The sequence below is a fragment of the Propithecus coquereli genome, unplaced genomic scaffold (assembly GCF_000956105.1).
Source record: "Propithecus coquereli isolate 6110/MARCELLA unplaced genomic scaffold, Pcoq_1.0 Scaffold3, whole genome shotgun sequence".
Classification (NCBI taxonomy): Eukaryota; Metazoa; Chordata; class Mammalia; order Primates; family Indriidae; genus Propithecus; species Propithecus coquereli.
In genome coordinates, this window is record NW_012148618.1 from 19,485,992 (window position 1) to 19,504,341 (window position 18,350).

An 18,350-nucleotide genomic window follows, 5' to 3' on the forward strand; every position below is an offset into this window, starting at 1 on the left:
GAAGCAAACTCTAACCTCTCATATCCACACCAAGGGAAATAGGCTGTAAAAGTGGTGACATCCCCAAGAAAGGCACATTCTCCAACATCTACTTTACGTGTGCACACGGAGGATAATGGTAGGAACAACCCAGATGGCACAGTCTGGACCCACAGATGACAGTGGACACCAAAATTCCTCTCATAAAGCCGAACCAGGTTCCAAGCAAACCGCTTGCTCCACTTCCAGCTCAGGGAGTCTTCACAATTACTGCTGGGCAGGACCTAGTTATCACTGTGGACCACTGACTGCTGTCACATGCTGTTGCATTCTTCCCTCTGTGCATGAGAGTTTTTATTGTAAGTACCTCATTCCTACTCCACCACTAATTCTGGGTGTAGAGAGTGGCAGACAACTGGGCAGAAATAAGGATCCCCACCTAATCTTGGATACTGTAATTGTATGGGGTATCTGCAATGTTTCCCTTGGCGAGAGGGCAAATATGTTCTATGTAAAAAGAGCTGATGAATATTTGAGTGGCAGAAAGGTGTTCTATGGTAGAAACAGTTGCCTACCAATATCTGTCCTCCCTTTCATTGCATTCTAGAACTCCTAAAGTTTAGCTGGGCATGAGCTAGAAGAACTTTTCTAGCCTCCCGGGCTGCGAGGTATGGTGACATGTCTAAGTTTTGCCACTGGTAGGTGGCTAATGGTGTCTGCCACTTCCGAGTCATCTCCTTCAAAGGAATATGTGTGCACTCCTCTTGCCTTTCTCTTTTCCCACCAGCTGAATACAGATGTGCTGGTGAGAGCCCACGCAACCACACTGGACCAACGGTGGAAGCTAGATGTTGAGAATGACAAAGCTGGTTATGCCACCAATCTTTGAGCTATTAAGTAAAAGAAATAAACTTCAGTCCTTTTTTAAACTACAGCGTTTTGGAGAGTTTATTTGTTATGGCAGCTCAGACTGAAACTAATAATAAATCAATAAAATATTAGATAGTACCATAACTAATGATTTTCTTCTGCCATGTGTGATAAGAATAAAGATTGTGTCAGACTTTTCTTGTGTTGGCGCTGTGACAGGATGACCTTAGAAGACACCAAGGGCATGCATGAAAGATTTTAGGTTAGTAATTCTGGATTTGCTTTTGTTTGGTTTGGTTTGGTTATCCTGAGATGATGAGCAAGGTTTTGTCTGGATAAAGGAGGCTAAGTATGTCTAAACAGGTTAGAGAGGATTTTTGAGGAAGGAAGGAAAGAAATAGGAGGAACCATTGTGGGGAAAGGTTAAAGGTACATTTAAGACATTTTATTTTAAAAGTATATGTGAAGTTATCCCTGCTCCATCTCTTTGATAAATTTTCTTCAATCAACATTATTTATGCTTTTGGACTTGGATTTAATTTTTTTGGAGGGAGCAATGGCAGGCTGAAGTTAACCCTAAAGGGGCAGCAAGACGTGGAGAAGGGTATGGTACATGAAATCCTAGTAGGACACATATATAGAGAGAGAGTACCGGAGGCCTGAATTATTAAATATGTTGCCACCAAAGCATGGAGAGGAAAAGATGGTGAAAAAAGAAGGCTAGATTCAGGTAAAATACATTTTGACATTATAATTTTGGACAAGGCAGGCCTTATTTATTTTCAACTAATGATAAGAATTTTGTTATGGATTAATTTTGTCTTTTCATATTAATGAATTGTCTACAGCAAAAGGTAAAGCTTCTTTCCTTGTGTTATAAATACTTTGAACGTTGAAGTCTTGATTATAAAGGAACTGGAGTTGTAAATCAAAGAATACTTAATACCAATGATCACCTAATTTGAGCCACCCACTAAATAAGTTTTCTCATAATATGTTATTGTTCTGAAAAGTCCAAGAAATGAAAGGTATCAAGTGTAAACTCTTATAAAGTTACTTTTAAAATCTAGGATCCAGAAACTTGTTTTTTCCAAAAGCTATCCCTGTAACAAATGTTACCTGTTCACAAAGGTTATTTCACATTGAACAGTGGAGTAAGCGTATTTGTTGAACAGTTGAATCTGAATTCATTTCATATCCCATCGTCCATTGCACAAGGTGCCCTCCGAGGTAGACACAGAGATGCACAGCCCAGATCCCCCTTCAAGGAAGGACCAGTTGCCCGGGGTTCAGCAGTCAGCCTCCAGCTGACTAGCCCTTCATGCTCTGCCTCAGTTGCCCAAGGGCTTGTCCTCCCTCGTGTGGCCCACATCCAAAGAGAGATAAGCGGGGATAGAGAGGCTGTAGTGGGATTGGCTGAGGCTTTGTCAGGCCTGCACTGTAGTCCCACCTCCCTCTCTGTGCAATCCTACTTCCACTTGCTTCCTGATATTTGTCCGATAAAGACGCTGCATGCCAAGCTCCATCTGAGTGTCTGTTTCCAGAGAACCCAACTTGGATGAATTGGGTACCAAGAGCGATTGTAGAAAGTCTGCAAAAAGATGGACCACTTGCCCCTGGCTGACAACGAGGACCTTTGTTTCTTAATCTGGAGAGTTAAGGTAGTCCGGCGAAGCGCAGGCTAAGCAAAAATCTCCTTTTAAATTTCGTCTCACCATTGTAGCCGCACCAGCTAGAAAGATGCCTTTGGCAGTTCTGTAGAAACCTCCTGGGCTAGTGAAAGGACTTTCTCAGTGACTAGTTCTCCATCTTTGGAGCAAACCAGATTTGACACCAAGCCAATCTCTGAACCCAAAAGCTTCAACATCTTATGAAAAGCATTTTTTGTTTATTTATTTTTCAGCTGATTATAGGCTCTTTGGCTTGTTTTGCTTTTATTTATTTATGTTCCTGTTCATGCATTTACCCTTGGAAGCAATTTGGCATAAAAATAATGTTTGTCTTACTGTATTTTACCCATGGTATATGGATGAAGGAGCCATTTTATTTTAATGCTTTATAGATGACTTATTAATGAGTTTTGAAATGAATAAAATTAATGCCATCACTAAACAGAACAGAGATAGTGGCCATTGTTACTCATGAAAATAAATTCAAAATTATCTCCTGGCTTTGACAGCCCTTCCTTCAGCAAAGTGCATCTCAGAAACCAAAAGTCAGGAGCAAATATAAAGTATTTGAAAGGATTCTTCAAAACCAACATGGCCCAGACCTTGAAACCCAAAATATCTCCACATCTCTAATCTATATTAACTATGGTGAGGGATTGATGTAAAGAAAGAAAACTCCTAACTCCTTGAAAATGCGGCCAGAAAATAGTCTGCTTCACAATGAGAGGTAGTGTAATGAGTTAAATAGCGGCCCCCAAAAAGATAAGCTCAAGTCCTAAACTCTGGCACCTGTGACTGTGGACTAATTTGGCAAAAGGGTCTTTGCAGATGTAATTAAATTAAGGATCCAGTCATCTCATCTCACCCTAAATCCAGTGAACACTGTCCCATAACGGAGAGGAGAGGGAGACCTGAGACACAGAGACACAGGGGGAAGGCGGCGCGAAGACTGATGCAGAGATTGGAGTGATGTGTCTACAAGCCAAGGAACGTTAAGGGTTGCCGGCAGCCACCAGAAGCTAGGAGAGACACACGAATGGATTCTCCTCCACGGCCCCCAGAAGGAGCCAACCCTGCCGACATCTTGATTTTAGATTTCTGGCCTCCAGAACTGTGAGAGAATACATTCCTGTTGTTTTAAGATACCCAGTTTGTGGTAATATGTTACAACAACCCTGGGAGACTAATGCAGACAGTGAGTAGCTACTTACTTCCACAGTGCCACGGGCTCCCCAGGGGTTCAGCTGAGCTTTGATTTCGAGCAGAGCCAAGTGTACTCTGAAGAGCCTGCGTATTAATGTAGCAGGGGTCGTCAAAGAGATCCACTCGACATGTGTGCTTCATTAATGAGGCGTCTCGCTGAGACTGCACCCCTCTCTCATGGGCATTACCTGTAGTGATTAGCAGTGATCAATATATTATGTTTTTGCTTTGTAAACAGTAAATAAAATCATGCTGGAGTCTAGAATTGATAGGTAGCTAAAAGCCACTCCTACTCCATATAAGAATTGAATATTAACTTTCAGGTTTGACCTATAAAATCAAGATGAGCTCAAATAACTGAAAGTAGAACTACCATTTGATCCCACTACAGGGTATCTATCCAAAGGAAGAAAAAAAAAAAAAGACATTCTATAAAAAAGAACTCTGCACTTAAATATTTATAACAGCACAATTCACAATTGCAAAGATGTGGAAACAATCCAAGTGCTCATCAATACATGAGTGGATTAATAAAATGTGGTATATGTATACCATGGAATACTACTCAGCCATAAAAAAGGATGAACTACCTATTGTATTACACTGGATGGAGCTGGAGCCCATTCTTCTAAGTGAAGTATCACAAAAATGGAAAAACAAACACCACATGTACTCACCATTAAATTGGTACTAATCGAACAACACTAATGTGCACATGTGGGAAGTAACATTCACAGGGTGTTGGGCAGGCAGGAGGAGGGAGGAGGGGATGGGTAAATCCACACCTATGGATGTGGTGAGCACTGTCTGGGGGGTGGGCATGCTCGTTGGGCAGTGCAAAAGCAATTTGTGTAACCAAAGCATTGGTACCCCTGTAATACCCTGAAATAAAAAATAAAAATTAAAAAAAAGATAAGCATCAGTCTTTGAGGGAAAGCCACCATCTCATTGAGCTCCCGTCCCCACTCTGCCCCACCCATTGCCCCACCTCAGCTAACCCATTGCTTCAACAGTGGATAGGAAAAGCAGGAACAACAAAAGAGGAATGGCCAAGGAAGGAAAAGGGCTGATTGTCTCTGCAAACAGCAGGACCCTGCACACAACGCTGCTCATGGGGGTAGCCAGGAATGAGGAAAACACATATATCATTTTGAACTTGAATATCTATTATATTATTAAACTCCTTTTCAAAAAAAATTGATTAATTTAAAAGTCTTACTTCCTGTGGATTAAATTCATTTAGAAATAAATGAGTGAATAAATGAATAAAATAAAATTCTTGAGAGTGGGAAGTCTGTCTTCTCTCTACGCCCCAGGTTTTCTCTGGCCAAGTTCAGCCTTGCACCGACTGCTGATGTTTAATTCTGTTACTCAATGGGCAACTCAACCCTCAGGTTATCCCCTCCTCCCCTCTTAATCTATTTTTCCCCATTCGTTCTATTCTACCTATTTGGCCAAAATGATCTTTTTAAAACTGCAAATCTAATGATATTTCTCAGAGGTTTAAAAACCTTTCCATTGTTTCCCATGCTCTTTAACAAGCTGCAGGCCCTGCTCTGTCTACTGGGCTTCCCTTCCACCTCTCTCCTCTCCAGTCTCTGCCTAGGGTCACCTTGGCCTTCTTGCGGCAAGATCTCCACCACAAGCCGTCTCCTCCAATTGACATGCTCTTCCCTCCTCCTCTCCATCACTCTCATCCTTCAGATGTCAGTTAAACATCTCTTTCTTCAGGAGAGCCTTCCCTGACCTTCCAGAATCTATTAGGTCTCTCTGCTTTCCTAGCAGTTTGCACTTAACCTTCAAAGTCCGTATCACAAGTGTAAGTAATTCTATCATTTATGTTATTAGTTGTTTAATATCTAGACTACATATTCCACCACGGCAGGGATCCTGTCTGCCTTGCTCACAACTGCAACCCCTGCACATGCCTGGCACATAACAGACATTAACAAATAGTTACTGAATGCACCATATTTCACTACCCAATGGCATGAAGTACTCTGTACCATACAGAGGGTTCTGTCCTAAGAATGCCAGGGTAGAATATTTTTGCTTTACTATTTAAACAAATACATTTATAGTTTTAGCCATATGTGCTACAGGATCGCCACGAGGCTGCACCTGAAGTAGTGACATTCCATTGCCTTACCAACACACAACACTAGTCCTTCTATTGCTTCAGTCATTAAACTCCTCCAGTGTGGTCCAAGAGGAACCAACCTCATACTGAATTTCACATCATGCTGAACTCACAGCATGGAAACCTAAGTGCACATGAAGTAGGGGAAGCCCAGTCAAAAAACTGCTGTCTTACTACCTGCTCCTCCTTTATTTCTTGTCTGTTTGTCAGCTGTTACATGTCAACTTGCACGCGTCATACTCCATACGTGGGGTACAGTGAGAGACGAGTGGGGTTTCTACAGAGGGAGGGGTCAACAAGGTGCTTTGTTTGTTTTGTGCATTTTGCAACATATATGACAGTTTCCATTTGCTTGGTTAAGTGGATTTATAAGTTACATTATCAAGTTTAAACTAGATACTTTTTAAACTAGATACTTACTTTCACAAATGCAAAGTCTCTGAAAGATGTCTGCAAGAAATTAAGGATTGAAGGTAATTCTTTTACCCTCGTACAAGCTCCGCCTTAGCTGCATTAAGAGCTTATAAACAGGAACGATCTAATCAAATTAGAGCTTTGGCCTTTCCAAAAGTTAAAATTATCAAGATTTAAGTGTAGACTTACATCTATTTTGTCAATAAATGCTCTAAATGTATACCAGGCCTTGAGATGTTATCTAACGATAGCATTCAACTGTTCTAACTAGCAAGACTTTAAAAAATGTTTATCATCAACTCTAACTTTAAAGTTTCTACATTTGTGTGTTTTATACATGAATAATCAGCATATGTGTAAATAACGTATACATATATTGAATAATCATTTATTTAGGAGAGCCTGCTCAAAAAGTTACTGAAAGTGCTGTATGATCAAAAGTGCTTGCAAATGGGAAAGAGGTCAGCTTCTAAATTCACGTGGACCTCAGTTCAAATCCTTATGGTATCTCTTACTATCTGTGTGGCCTGGGGCACCTTAATAACCTCTCTATAAGTCAGTTTTCACATCTGTGAAATGTGGCTGCCTAGCTTAAAATACAGTTGTGAGGATTAAGTGAAATAACGTTGGTGAGACACTGATCATAGTGCCTGCCTTTAGTAGGCTTCAATAAATAGTTCCCATTGACGCTCAGTTGTTTATTTATTCATTCAGCCTCTGTACATCATGCTCTTCTTTCATTGCAATACCCACTCCCTCATTTTCTTTCCTAACTCTTATTTGTCCTTGAAGATTCTGCTCTGAAACCGTCCCCTTCAGGTAGCCTTCGCTTGAGTCCTTCCCTACTCCCGGTTAGGTAAGATGCCACTCCTTGATATACTGTATCTGTTTACTTGTCCGCCTTCCCCCTTGAGACTACAAATTCCTTGAGTCCTTAGGGAGAGACTATAACCCATTTATTTGTGTATCTTCTGCATCTTCAGTGCCTGGTACGGAGCAATTGCTCAAAAGAAAAAATGTTTGTTAGCTGAATGAACAAATGACTGCACAACTACCCAGTTTTCTTTCTTAGCATATTTGACCCCACTATGTTCTGAAGACCCCAAATCAACCTTTAGCACAGGGTGATGACTCATCTGCCCTTCGCAAAGCATTAGCCTGGGCTCACCACATCAAGGGCACCATCCCACAGGAAACATCAGTGTCTGTACCCAGTCTCTCTTGAAAACTGCCATTGCCTTTTTTTCAAATGCAGCATCATATTTATGTTGGCAATGTTTTCTTAAATTAAAAAAAAAAAAAAAAGACGATCCACCTCGTACCCGAATTTAAAATCATCCCAGGCTAAAGTGTATGGTTGGTGAGAGCTTAGCCACGCATGCCAGCCATTATGTATACCAAAAGTCCTTTGTGCCAAGTATTACCCTGAGAACCTATCCAACCTGCCTAAGAGAAGATCTGTGGCAGAAAATAAATACATAAACAGTGTAGATATTGTAAGTAACAAATTTTTTAAGTGCAAGCCCTTAGGGTTTGTGGAAATTTAATGTCTTTTCGATAAAAAATATCAGTATTTCCATTTTAACTTGAAAGTTAGGGGAACATTATACTATTTTGCTAATTATTTTTTTCCATAGGTAATTTAGAATGAAGGATAGGGTTATTTTCTATGTCTAGTGACAAATACAATTAGCTCCTTCAACAACCAGAAGCCTATTTCAATGTGTATAATATACCAGGAATCAAGTTTTAAGTCAATATTAGAATAATTAAATGTCTTGGGAGGAAAAAGCCAAACCTTATTGAAAATATTTGTATAGGTGTCTTTCAAACATTTACATACAAATGTCTAGGAAAAGCCATAAAAACTACATATTTGCTATTCTGGCAACTGCTATTAATTTGCTCATTGGTCAAGAATTTCAGATCACTTTTAGATAGACATATGCCCAAGTAGTCACAGGCAGGTCCTAAGACAGGAAATTTGGTTTATAGGTATCTGGAGATAAAAGGATATTGTAGTAGGAAACTCCCTCTGGCCACAATAGGGGGAACCTTACTCACCGCAGCCCCAGGAGATGGGTTGAATCCTTCTATCCCACCTCGGTCTTAGTAACTAAGGTTTGGGGAGATGGCTTCTGAGCATTCTGGTTCCACACTGGAACTCAGAACCTACTTCTATGGAAACAACGTTGTAACTCAGGGATTTACAGTGGAGGAAAGTATCTAGCTGGAGGACTTTATTCAACTATTAATACAAACACCAGCTCTCACCTCTCCAAGATTCTGAAAGGTTCCAGTTACTCATTACCATAAAGCCACTGTTAAGAAAGCTATTAGGCAACAGAATTTTGTATTGTTGTATTTTTCATTACAAAATACACATTTAAGCTCCAATATAGGCAAACCAGAGCAGTAGAATATGGTGCACTTGTCTAAGAGTTAACCATTATGGCTAAAACTAATTTTATAAAAAATATATCCCAGGCCTCAAACAAACTTTTATTACAAAGTGTGTTCATATGTTTGGATCTGCTTATAGGGACTTAGGGCACATATATACCACGTAAGAATAAGGGATTACATTGTGTGTTGATTTAAAGAAGAAATAAAAGAAGATAATCAGAAACAATAAACTGAATTCTATGACAAGACTACACTTACAAAAAAGAAAAATCTTGAGTAAGGTTGAAATGATATCGCCATATATCCACCAGTTCCTTCATAAATTTATGCTTTGGGTGAAGCGTGCTTTTAAAATATATTCAAAAAATATTGAGAAAAAAAGAAAGGAAACCATGCCCCTTTTCTCCAGTGGTAGTATAGTGATTTAGCAAATTCAGCATAATTCTAGAAATGCCAAGAATTTTCATTCAGTGAGCTCCCTTCAGAAGCTGGGTGACCAAGGACAGAAGGACGAGGATATAATGACTATTTAATGGAGAGGAGGGAAACAAGCTGGGAAAGGAGGTATTTGGACAAGGCTGAAAAATCTGCAGTTTCTCAGCACTCTGTCACAGGTTCAAGACTCCTCTCTCTCTCTGTCCCCCGTACTCTCTCTGTGCCAGTGATTTGGGAACTGCTCCTGGCACATTTACTTCTGGTGCTCATTTATTCTCTCTCTTCCTCTCCTTCTCCTTTTCCCTCTCTTCCTCCCTCCCTTCCTTCACCACCTCCCTCTTTGCACCTGGATAATTCCCACCCATCCCTCAGATCTTGGTTTGGGTGTCATTTCCTTAGAGAAAGCCTCTATGGCGCCCAGATTAAGTTGGGTTTCCCTATTGTTTGTTCCCATAACATCTTGGATTTGAAACACTCATCACATTTGTAAGTGTTTGTTTAAGGTGCATCTTCGTGGTTAAACTGCAAATTAAATGAGTGCCAGTTGCGTCTCTATCCCTACACCTAGCACAGAGCCTGACCCATGGGAAGTTCTCTACAGCCATTAAGAGAACTGTCGAATAAATGAAGACTATATGAATGAGATAAAACAGGACATAGCGGTACTTGCAAGTGAGAAAATGGTTACGATACTACAGGGCATGTGTGGTGTGTTCCTGACTGCTAAGCCTGAGGTTAGGAATTTCCAGGGTGATGAAAAGGAGGGAAGGAGGAATTACAACTCCTCGGGAGTGTAATTTTAAAAAGAGAATCATGCTTACCATTAATTTAATTTGTTTAGTCATATTATTAAGAATTAGTTTGAAATTTTAAATAACTTTAAAGAATGGCATGGAATTTTAATTTCTATCAAAAGAAGCCATGTTTTTAAAGAAGTTAAAATACTACCTTAGCTCACTACTCCTTTTTACAGGGTGCAGAAGGGTGGTAATCATAGCTATACCAGAAACTATAAATTCTCATTCATGTATCCCCCAGTATATAAAAAATAATAAAATTAATAGATTACATTGGCATAATTCCATAAGAAACATAGAAATATCCTTGGAAGTGACTGCCTTGTAGATGGCAAGTTCCTACTAATTTAATTTGAGTCCTTAAATATGGTTATCCCACTCTATTCTCCACTGCATTATTTATACCGTTCAGTCACCTCCCCCTCCAAAGCTGCAAAACTTTCTTTCCCAAAGAAATAAATATTTTCAACGACTCACAAGAATGAAATGACTAACTGGCAGTATAACTTGTTTTATTAAAACATATTTTCAATCTGATAATTGATGTACTGCAATTGCATTGTGGAAAAGTTTTGCCTAACATTAACGATTACATGCAGTAATAAAACATTTAAAACCCTGGCAAGTACGAGGTGGAAAGGCTCCTAATTGAGACTCTCGTATTGCAGGTATTCTTTTGTTCCCTTTGCCAAGCTGGAATAAAGGTTTTATTTTAATCTTAATGGATTTGACAGGCATCAATTTTCACATTAGTTTACTGTTTGATCTTCTTTGAAGTGGAACTCCCTTGAGTGTTGAGCAGAGAAAGCACCTTTCCAGCAAGAGAACTTTCATGACGTCAAAGCAGTAAAAGACCGTATAAAGCAAAACCGTCAGCATAGTGGATCACAGAGAGCAAAGCAGAACCCTGAATCTCCCTAGTGACACACACGGGGCATTCTGGGCCTCTCTGGGAAGCCTGCAGCCAAAGAATTATGTGTTTAGTTATACATACCTGACTTTTTCATAAGAGTGAGGGCCACACATGCCCATAGGACTTAAAAGGAAAAAGGAGGGTGGCAGATGGGGAAGGGTAGTGTACCTACCTATTGACTTGCTTTGCTCTAAACAGTTCTCATATACACTGCTGCACTTGGAGTTTCCGGGCTGTACAAACAACAAATGGTAAAACATTCACAAACATAGTACATATTAATAAACTTTTTTTAAAACGCACTAATAATATTCCCAGAAGAATATAGCAGACAACTTCACTTCCTGACACAGGAAATGCCTGACAGGTAAGAAAAGGAAACTGAGATTTGGGGTGAGAAGAGTATATGTTTTTCATAGTTCATTGGTTTGGAGCTGCAGAGGTTGGCCTGATTGGGCTGGGGTTCCTAAAGGCTGCCAATGTCCTGCGTCCTGAGGGTTACAGCTTGTGCTTGGGAGGTCACATTCCAGGACTCAATCCAAGTCTCAGCAGAAAGTAATTTTCAGGACATTAGTATAAACACTGACCATGTAGCCAACCTCTCCCTACTTTGAATTGGCAGATTGGAGCCCTGCTCTACTGGGGTTTGGGCCAGACTCACTTCTCATCCTTGAGAATCTCATCCAATCAAAGGGCTTCAGTCATCACTACACATATAGCTCTTTTGGGCAAGGGAATGGGGAGTCACTGATGCCTTGGAGAAGGGCAGTGCCTTCAGGAAGATTAACCTGGCAGTGGCATGCAGGTGGACCAGAGGACATGAGACTGAGGACGGGAAAGGAGCTTTCACAATCATCTAGGCAAGTGAAGACCAGAACTTAGAAAGCTGCAGCTGAAATGGAAAAGTTTGGGGTGCATTCAAAGGATATTTTCATGGTAGAACCCTAGCTCTTAAAGACTGAGTGGATATGGGGCCCACAGTGTGAGAAAAGCAAAAGATTGTGGCAGGGTGGACATGCCTTTAATAAACATGAGCAAATCTGTAGAGGAATCGAGTTTGAAGTCAGGGAGAAAATGCCGAATTCAACCCTGACATAAAGAAGCAATATAAGGCAACGTGGCATTGCGACTGCAGAGACAGATAAGGGCTGAAGACAGAGAAGGTGGAGGAAGTGTGTACACAGGGGCATGTCAGAGGCAAGATAAGGGTCAAGGTCAGAGCCTTGGAGAGTGTTTACATGGTCGTAAGGTGGGGCTTGGGTTTTCAGGGGAGGAGATGGAAGAAAATAGGACATAAAAAGAAAAGATGCAACTGTCTTCAAAACATCAAAAATATGATGGATGTATGGATGGTAATCAGCTAATAGTGGAATCTAGATGTATGTGAGTGTTCACTCTACAATTCCTTCAACATACAATTCTGTATGTTTGAAAATATTCATAATAAAATGTTGGAAAACATAAAAAAGAAAGAAAGAAAAGCAGCAAGAGAGATGCAGAAAGAGAGTAAGATGGAAATATTTTCGAAGATAACAGAAGAGATGTCAAAAAAGAAGAGACAGCCAACAGGTGTCAAATGCTGTAGACAGATGCAGAATATTGACGAAGGAAATAGATTTAACAATTAAACCATTGGTGACCATTGTAAAAGTAATTTCTATCAAGTTGTCAAGCAGAGTCCAGATCTTATGAGTATAGAGCAGATGTTAAAGCAAAAATAGAGACAATGCTCTCTAGAAGTTTGTGGGTGGAAGGAAGATGAAAAGTAGGTGGGACATTATTATTACAGTTAGGTTAGGGGAGTCCAAGTTTATTTGCATGCAGAAGGAAAAGAACGGATAGAGAGAATAAATATTGATACAGAGGTTAATGGACAGAACAAGGGCACAGAGCTGGCAGGAGGGGAATGAATCAGGAGCACGGGGAAAATAGTTTTGGAGACAGTTGCTAAGGAAGAGAAGCAAGGAGAACATAGGAAGACTTGGAGAGGGGAAAGGGTGAAGTTGAGGATAACATGCTGGACTGCCCTAGTCTTCCCCATGAAGTGAGATATGAGGTCATCTGCTGAGGCTGTGATTGGAGGATTAGGAGTAAAAATGATCTAGTACAGGCTCCGACAATGATTCACTCTCTGGCCCTATGTTTGAGGAACATGGGACTTTTTCTAAACTAACATTTGGAAATGCTCAAATTAAGTGCTCTAGTGATAAGGGCAGGATTGCGTTGCTGGTTCCAACAACAATAAAACATTACTTACCAAATAGCACAACTTTTCACAACGTATGGGGCAGTAAGACATTTTTTCTGCGGCCTGAACTTTGATCCGGACATCGGAAACACCACCTGCAGGTGGCTGCTTCCCTGGAATTTCATTGTAATACTCATGATCTTCTCTCTCCTCCGCGTGGCCATCAACATGCACCTCCTCACTGTAAGGGGAGAAAAGAACCCCCCAAGAGGTTGGGCAGGAATTTAGATGCAATACGGGATGCAAAGGGACCAGACCAAGCAAATCATTTGCATTCATGTTTTAAGTTTATAGCTGTGCTTAAGTGATGTCAAACATCTGGATGGAAGCAACCAGATGGCTGAATTGTTTATCTTTCTGTAGACAAAGAGGAGTAAGCCAACAAAAGTGCCAAGGGTGATGCTTTTGTGTCTCCCCCAGTGATAAATAATCATAATCATAATCACAAATGAACAAATAAAAGGCATTATTGTCGTAAGATCCTAAAAATACAAAATATTCCTGGGTACCTCCGGAATGCTTTGATTGTTCCATTCTGGAAATGTTTTGCTCAGAGAAAATTTAGATATTGTTCTTTGGGTAGAGGCCTGGCCCAGTTTACTAAACCAAGATGAAAAAAATAAGAGCGATAGCCAGCTATCTTGTCTACACAAATCTGGAGGAGTATATGGGATTAATAAAGAAATATTAGAACCATATGTGGCAAGTGCGTAGATTTATGTAAACATGAAATTGTTTTTAAAATTGAAACAGGACAAACAAATAGACTTTTCTTCTAAATTGGAAATAGTAAAAGTTTCTTATAAAAATAGAATAAATCAAGTCTTTGTGGATTGAGCTGATTCCACTGACAACCCACACAGTTTTGTCGGGTTCATTACATGTCAACAAAATGCACTAAGATATAAATGCTATCCTGGGAAAAATTCAGCATCAGAGGCTTCTGATAACCCCTTCTCCTTTGCTATCCTCGACCACCTCATAAAATAAGCTCTCCAAACCCAGTGTTTGTTGATACACAAAGTGACATATTAAGGGAAGATGCATTTTAAAGTGCTCAAGAGTTTCGTTTCTCAGGCATGAATTCAGAGGCATCACTGCATTCCACGCGTGGCAGAGCCTGACAGGCCTGAGCGGGGCTCAGCTTTCACCGCAGACTTCTGTGCCTCAGTCAGAACAACCAGATCCTTGGGTCACGGCCTGTTCTACCCCAGCCACAGTTTAGCTGGAGCCAATCTATTTACATCACAAACCAGCAAACAGGAGTTCCTGCCATAGACATTTGAATTTTATTATTTTGCTCTTTGTCCTTGATTTTTTTCCTTTTTAACGAAAAGCAAAGGAACCGGAAGTAAAAAAAAACCGAAAAAATTGGTGAAGGTTAATAATTTACGATTAAAACACTTAATTAATGCATAGCTCTGCATAACACTGGAGAAACAGGGCTGATCCCTTCTTTTCACGTCTCCTTTAATCTTGTTACAAAGCAAGAGGAAATATCTGAATAAATATGAATAGAGGAAAAATAGAAAATGTCACTATTATTTTGTGCTGAAATTGTGGCTACTTGTAAGAAAAAAATTACCGATTTCATTAATCAATTTTAAAATGCCATCTGAATTTTAAAAATATATATAGCAAGTCAAATAATTATAGAACCCTTGGCTGACCTTTCACAAGAAGTATTCAAAGAAGGATTTTTCAAGTACTGTTTAAAACGGAGTTCAAAAGCCTGCCCTATGGTACTTATGACATCTTGGGCCATCCCGTTGCGGCATTCCAGTATGTGACAGGCTGCAAGAAGACATACAAAAAAATTATAATAACTTTCAGCAAGAGAAGATTATATAATGTCAACGTACTTCCAGAACACGAGCTGATAATTGAGCAGGTTTACGAACTCTCTTTAGCTTTGAAATGGTATAAAGCATTCCTCATATTTCGTATGACTAAATGAGAAGAAACATATTCAAATGTTATGTTTAAATATCTCAAAACACTTATAAATTTTGGTCTCAAGGCAGGTATTTCGGGTCCACATTTTTATAAAAGTAGACTGATCTTGGCTACTAACGTGACTAATGTTCAGTGCTAGCTCGTGAATTCAACGCAGGAGATGCTTAGGGCACCATTCTGATGGGAAGCTGAGGGTTGAGGTCTTTGCATGGTATGTTACAGAAGACGGAAAAAACACAACTTTCCAAACTGCCCCCTCCCAAAAGTGGGGAATGAGTTTCTGGTAAAGATAGGGGCTTCAGAATACCTTCTCCTCCAGCCACCCCTTTGCCCTGTCCTTGCTACCATAAAGCGGTGATAAGTGTGGCAATCCCCATCTTCAAATCTAACTAAAGCACTATCTCCAATAAGCATCAAAATCAAGATTCGGTGAAGATGTCATTATCAGAAGATACTAAAGTTTTTATTGGATACTTTCTCTGAGAAGCAGTTACTGGGAGGGGGCTAGTTTTCACAAACAAAATAAACAAATTGGGGGTGTGCCAGGCAGCTGACAGAATATCACAAGTAAATAAGTGAGCAAATCTGGAGCTGCTACCCAAAACAGGAGTTTGTGTTTAGGGACTACAAATTAATCTCCCCACTACATGTAGTATCATTCTTGCCTTGGTTACAGTATGGCCTAGCCATATGAAGATTTAATTGATAGAAGATTCATAAGGATGACTTAGAGTCCTAAGTATGACTTAAAGATACAGGCAGTAAGTCTCAGGACAAATTTAAAAAAAGGAACATTTGTATAGCTGGAAAAGTTGAAGGATGAGGAAAAGCTCAATAACGGTTTAATATACACAAGAATGTTATAAAAACTGTCGGCTATTCTCTGAGAATAGGAGAGAAAAAGGCCATGGATTTAAGGGAGTGCATGGAAAATGAGACTAAATACCAGGAAAAGCATCTTGGGTCTTGGAATTTTGAAACCAACATTGGAACACATTACTAAAAGGGATATCTGAAGAGCGGAGAGATAGCTGTTTTTGTGAAATGATTTAACTGTGTTAACTTGGAAACATGATTTTATGTTTTGCATTGTCTCGGAAAGAATTTCATACTTATTTAAAGTAAAAGGCAATTCATTCACATTTGATAGAATCTGTAGAGCTGATAACAGTGAGTTATAACAGAATCTATAATAGTGTTTCTTAGCCTTACATTTATAATTGTCTCAAGGAATCTCAGATATTCTCATTCCAGAATTGATTTGTCTTTTATTTAAAGGATTTAAATCTGAATACTTCTGGAAGGGGTGTGTGTGTGTGTATGTACACGTGTGTGCAGTGGTGGCGTGGTGGTATTATTAAATCAAACAATGCTAAGATGTCAAATCTCCAAAAGAATTATTTATCATTCTTATAAGGCTGTCCCTTTCAAACACAACTTGGATCCTGAAATAGACTTAGGAGCTTATTCTAGTTTTGAAAACCCAATTAAGAATATCTATTAATTTCTATTCTTTCTACCAAAGGGAAACTATTTGGTCTATCTTTAGACAGTCACTTTATATTATCCTTATTTTTTCCCTACAGTAGTTTTACATGGTGACCAACACATGGAGGGTGTTCTAAAAATATTTGTTGAATGAATAAATACTGATTTCCCTTAATCATATCAATATTTCTACCATATGAAGTTGTCTTTGATTTTTTTTGAAGTGGGACTTGCAGTGAGTCCTTATAGTGGGTCATGTTCTTACAGCCACCGAGTAATATAAATGATTGCTTCGGCCATTCGTAGAAATAGTCTCCTCCTTCCTGGCCAGACCTCATATCCTAAGACCTACAAAGTGCCCCTGGAGATGTGTCTTCCGGTTGAGCCACGAGGAGTTGTGTTACAGTATAAGAAAAGGTAATTCACTTACATTCTTTTGTTTTTAATCTCATAAATTCCTAGTCCAATTAAAAACGAAGTCAAAATCGGAAGTCATATCAAAAATGGCGACAAAAATTTTTATAATTTTATTTTTTCTTAGGATTAAGGAGATGTTGAGAGATAAAGATGAGGAAGATAATGAAAGAGACACGAGATTAAAGCACACATAAATAAATAAGAAAAACTAAATTGTACTTCCAATGTGAGAGATAAGAGAATAAGGACATTTAAAAGAACTCTGGAAAATCAGATCTGAGTTCAAGTTCCAGTTATGCCACCATCTGTGTGACCCTGAACAAGGTAAGGCATGTGGGCACACGGGGATAAATGAATCAACCAAACACATCAACCAGCCTCTACCACTGTTAGCACATTTCTAAAGTGTTTTATTTACCTCAACTTTTCTAATTCTAATCATTTGAGGTTTTGGTCTTGTTAGTTGCTGATGCTACTAACATAATCCGTTTTGCTTTGGACAACCCTGTTACTACCATATTACTTTCTTTTTCTTTTCTTTTCTTTCTTTCTTTTTTGTTTTTTTAGAGACAGATTCTCACTATATTGCCCAAGCTGGACTCAAACTTCTGGCCTCAAGTGATCATCCTGCCTCAGCCTCCTGAGTAGCTGGGACTACAGGCATGTGCCACCACGCCCTGCTTGAGAAGATTAAACAGAAAGAAAAGAAAAAACAGTGGTGACTGTTTCTCTCCAGGGAAGAAGCAACACTGGGCAAATAGGCTGACCCTGTGCAGATGTTCTGCCCAGTCTCACCACCTTCAAGGAACACACATATTTTGATATTTCTATTGTTGCCACTCACAGACATGCTGCTCTGTGGAAATGGTCTTCTTTGGGTTGGTCATGGGCCAGGACAGAGGTGGACCTTGAATCACATATAAATATACTCATTTCTCAGTATTAGATCCATCTCCAAAAGCTTGGCCAAGAATTGGCCAATCTTCAGCTAATGGGAAGGAAGACAAGTACCTGTACATAAAAGGACCCAGATTCCAAAAAAGAGTGTGAATTTTCAGTGATACGATAACTTTGCCATCGAGACCGGAGCTTTGCTCCCCATGTCTGAAATCAGGCACAGATCTGGGTTCTTTTCATTCCACCTCGGAGCCAGATAGACCCACAGTTCTACCCCTGAGTATCAGGTATTGTATTAAATGGGATGTAAAAGAATCTGAGATTATGTCTTTTGTCTTCTTCATTTGATTACCTAACTGGGTGGTCGTGGACAAGAGGATGAGAACTATTCTTAAAGGATAACAGGCCCTTTTTTACTAATTTCATATTTGTTTTTAATACACCAGTTTTTTGTTTTTTGCTTTTGTTGTTAGAAAACTAGAAATTCATTAAGCGCGGGTTCTCAGATCAACCACCA

The 18,350-nt window shown here is 39.5% G+C and overlaps 1 protein-coding gene across 1 annotated transcript in view; it reads right to left on the minus strand.

The window, feature by feature from the left end:
* The window catches only part of SHC4 (SHC (Src homology 2 domain containing) family, member 4), a 121,123-nt gene that overhangs the window by 13,868 nt on the left and 88,905 nt on the right, over nt 1-18,350 (minus strand). Inside the window, exons 7-10 of the mRNA XM_012649224.1 lie at nt 14,746-14,869; nt 13,085-13,256; nt 11,000-11,060; nt 3,731-3,910 (exon numbers count right to left, since the gene is read on the minus strand). Coding sequence (XP_012504678.1) covers nt 3,731-3,910; nt 11,000-11,060; nt 13,085-13,256; nt 14,746-14,869 — 537 coding nt within the window. The remainder of the gene's footprint in view (nt 1-3,730; nt 3,911-10,999; nt 11,061-13,084; nt 13,257-14,745; nt 14,870-18,350) is intronic.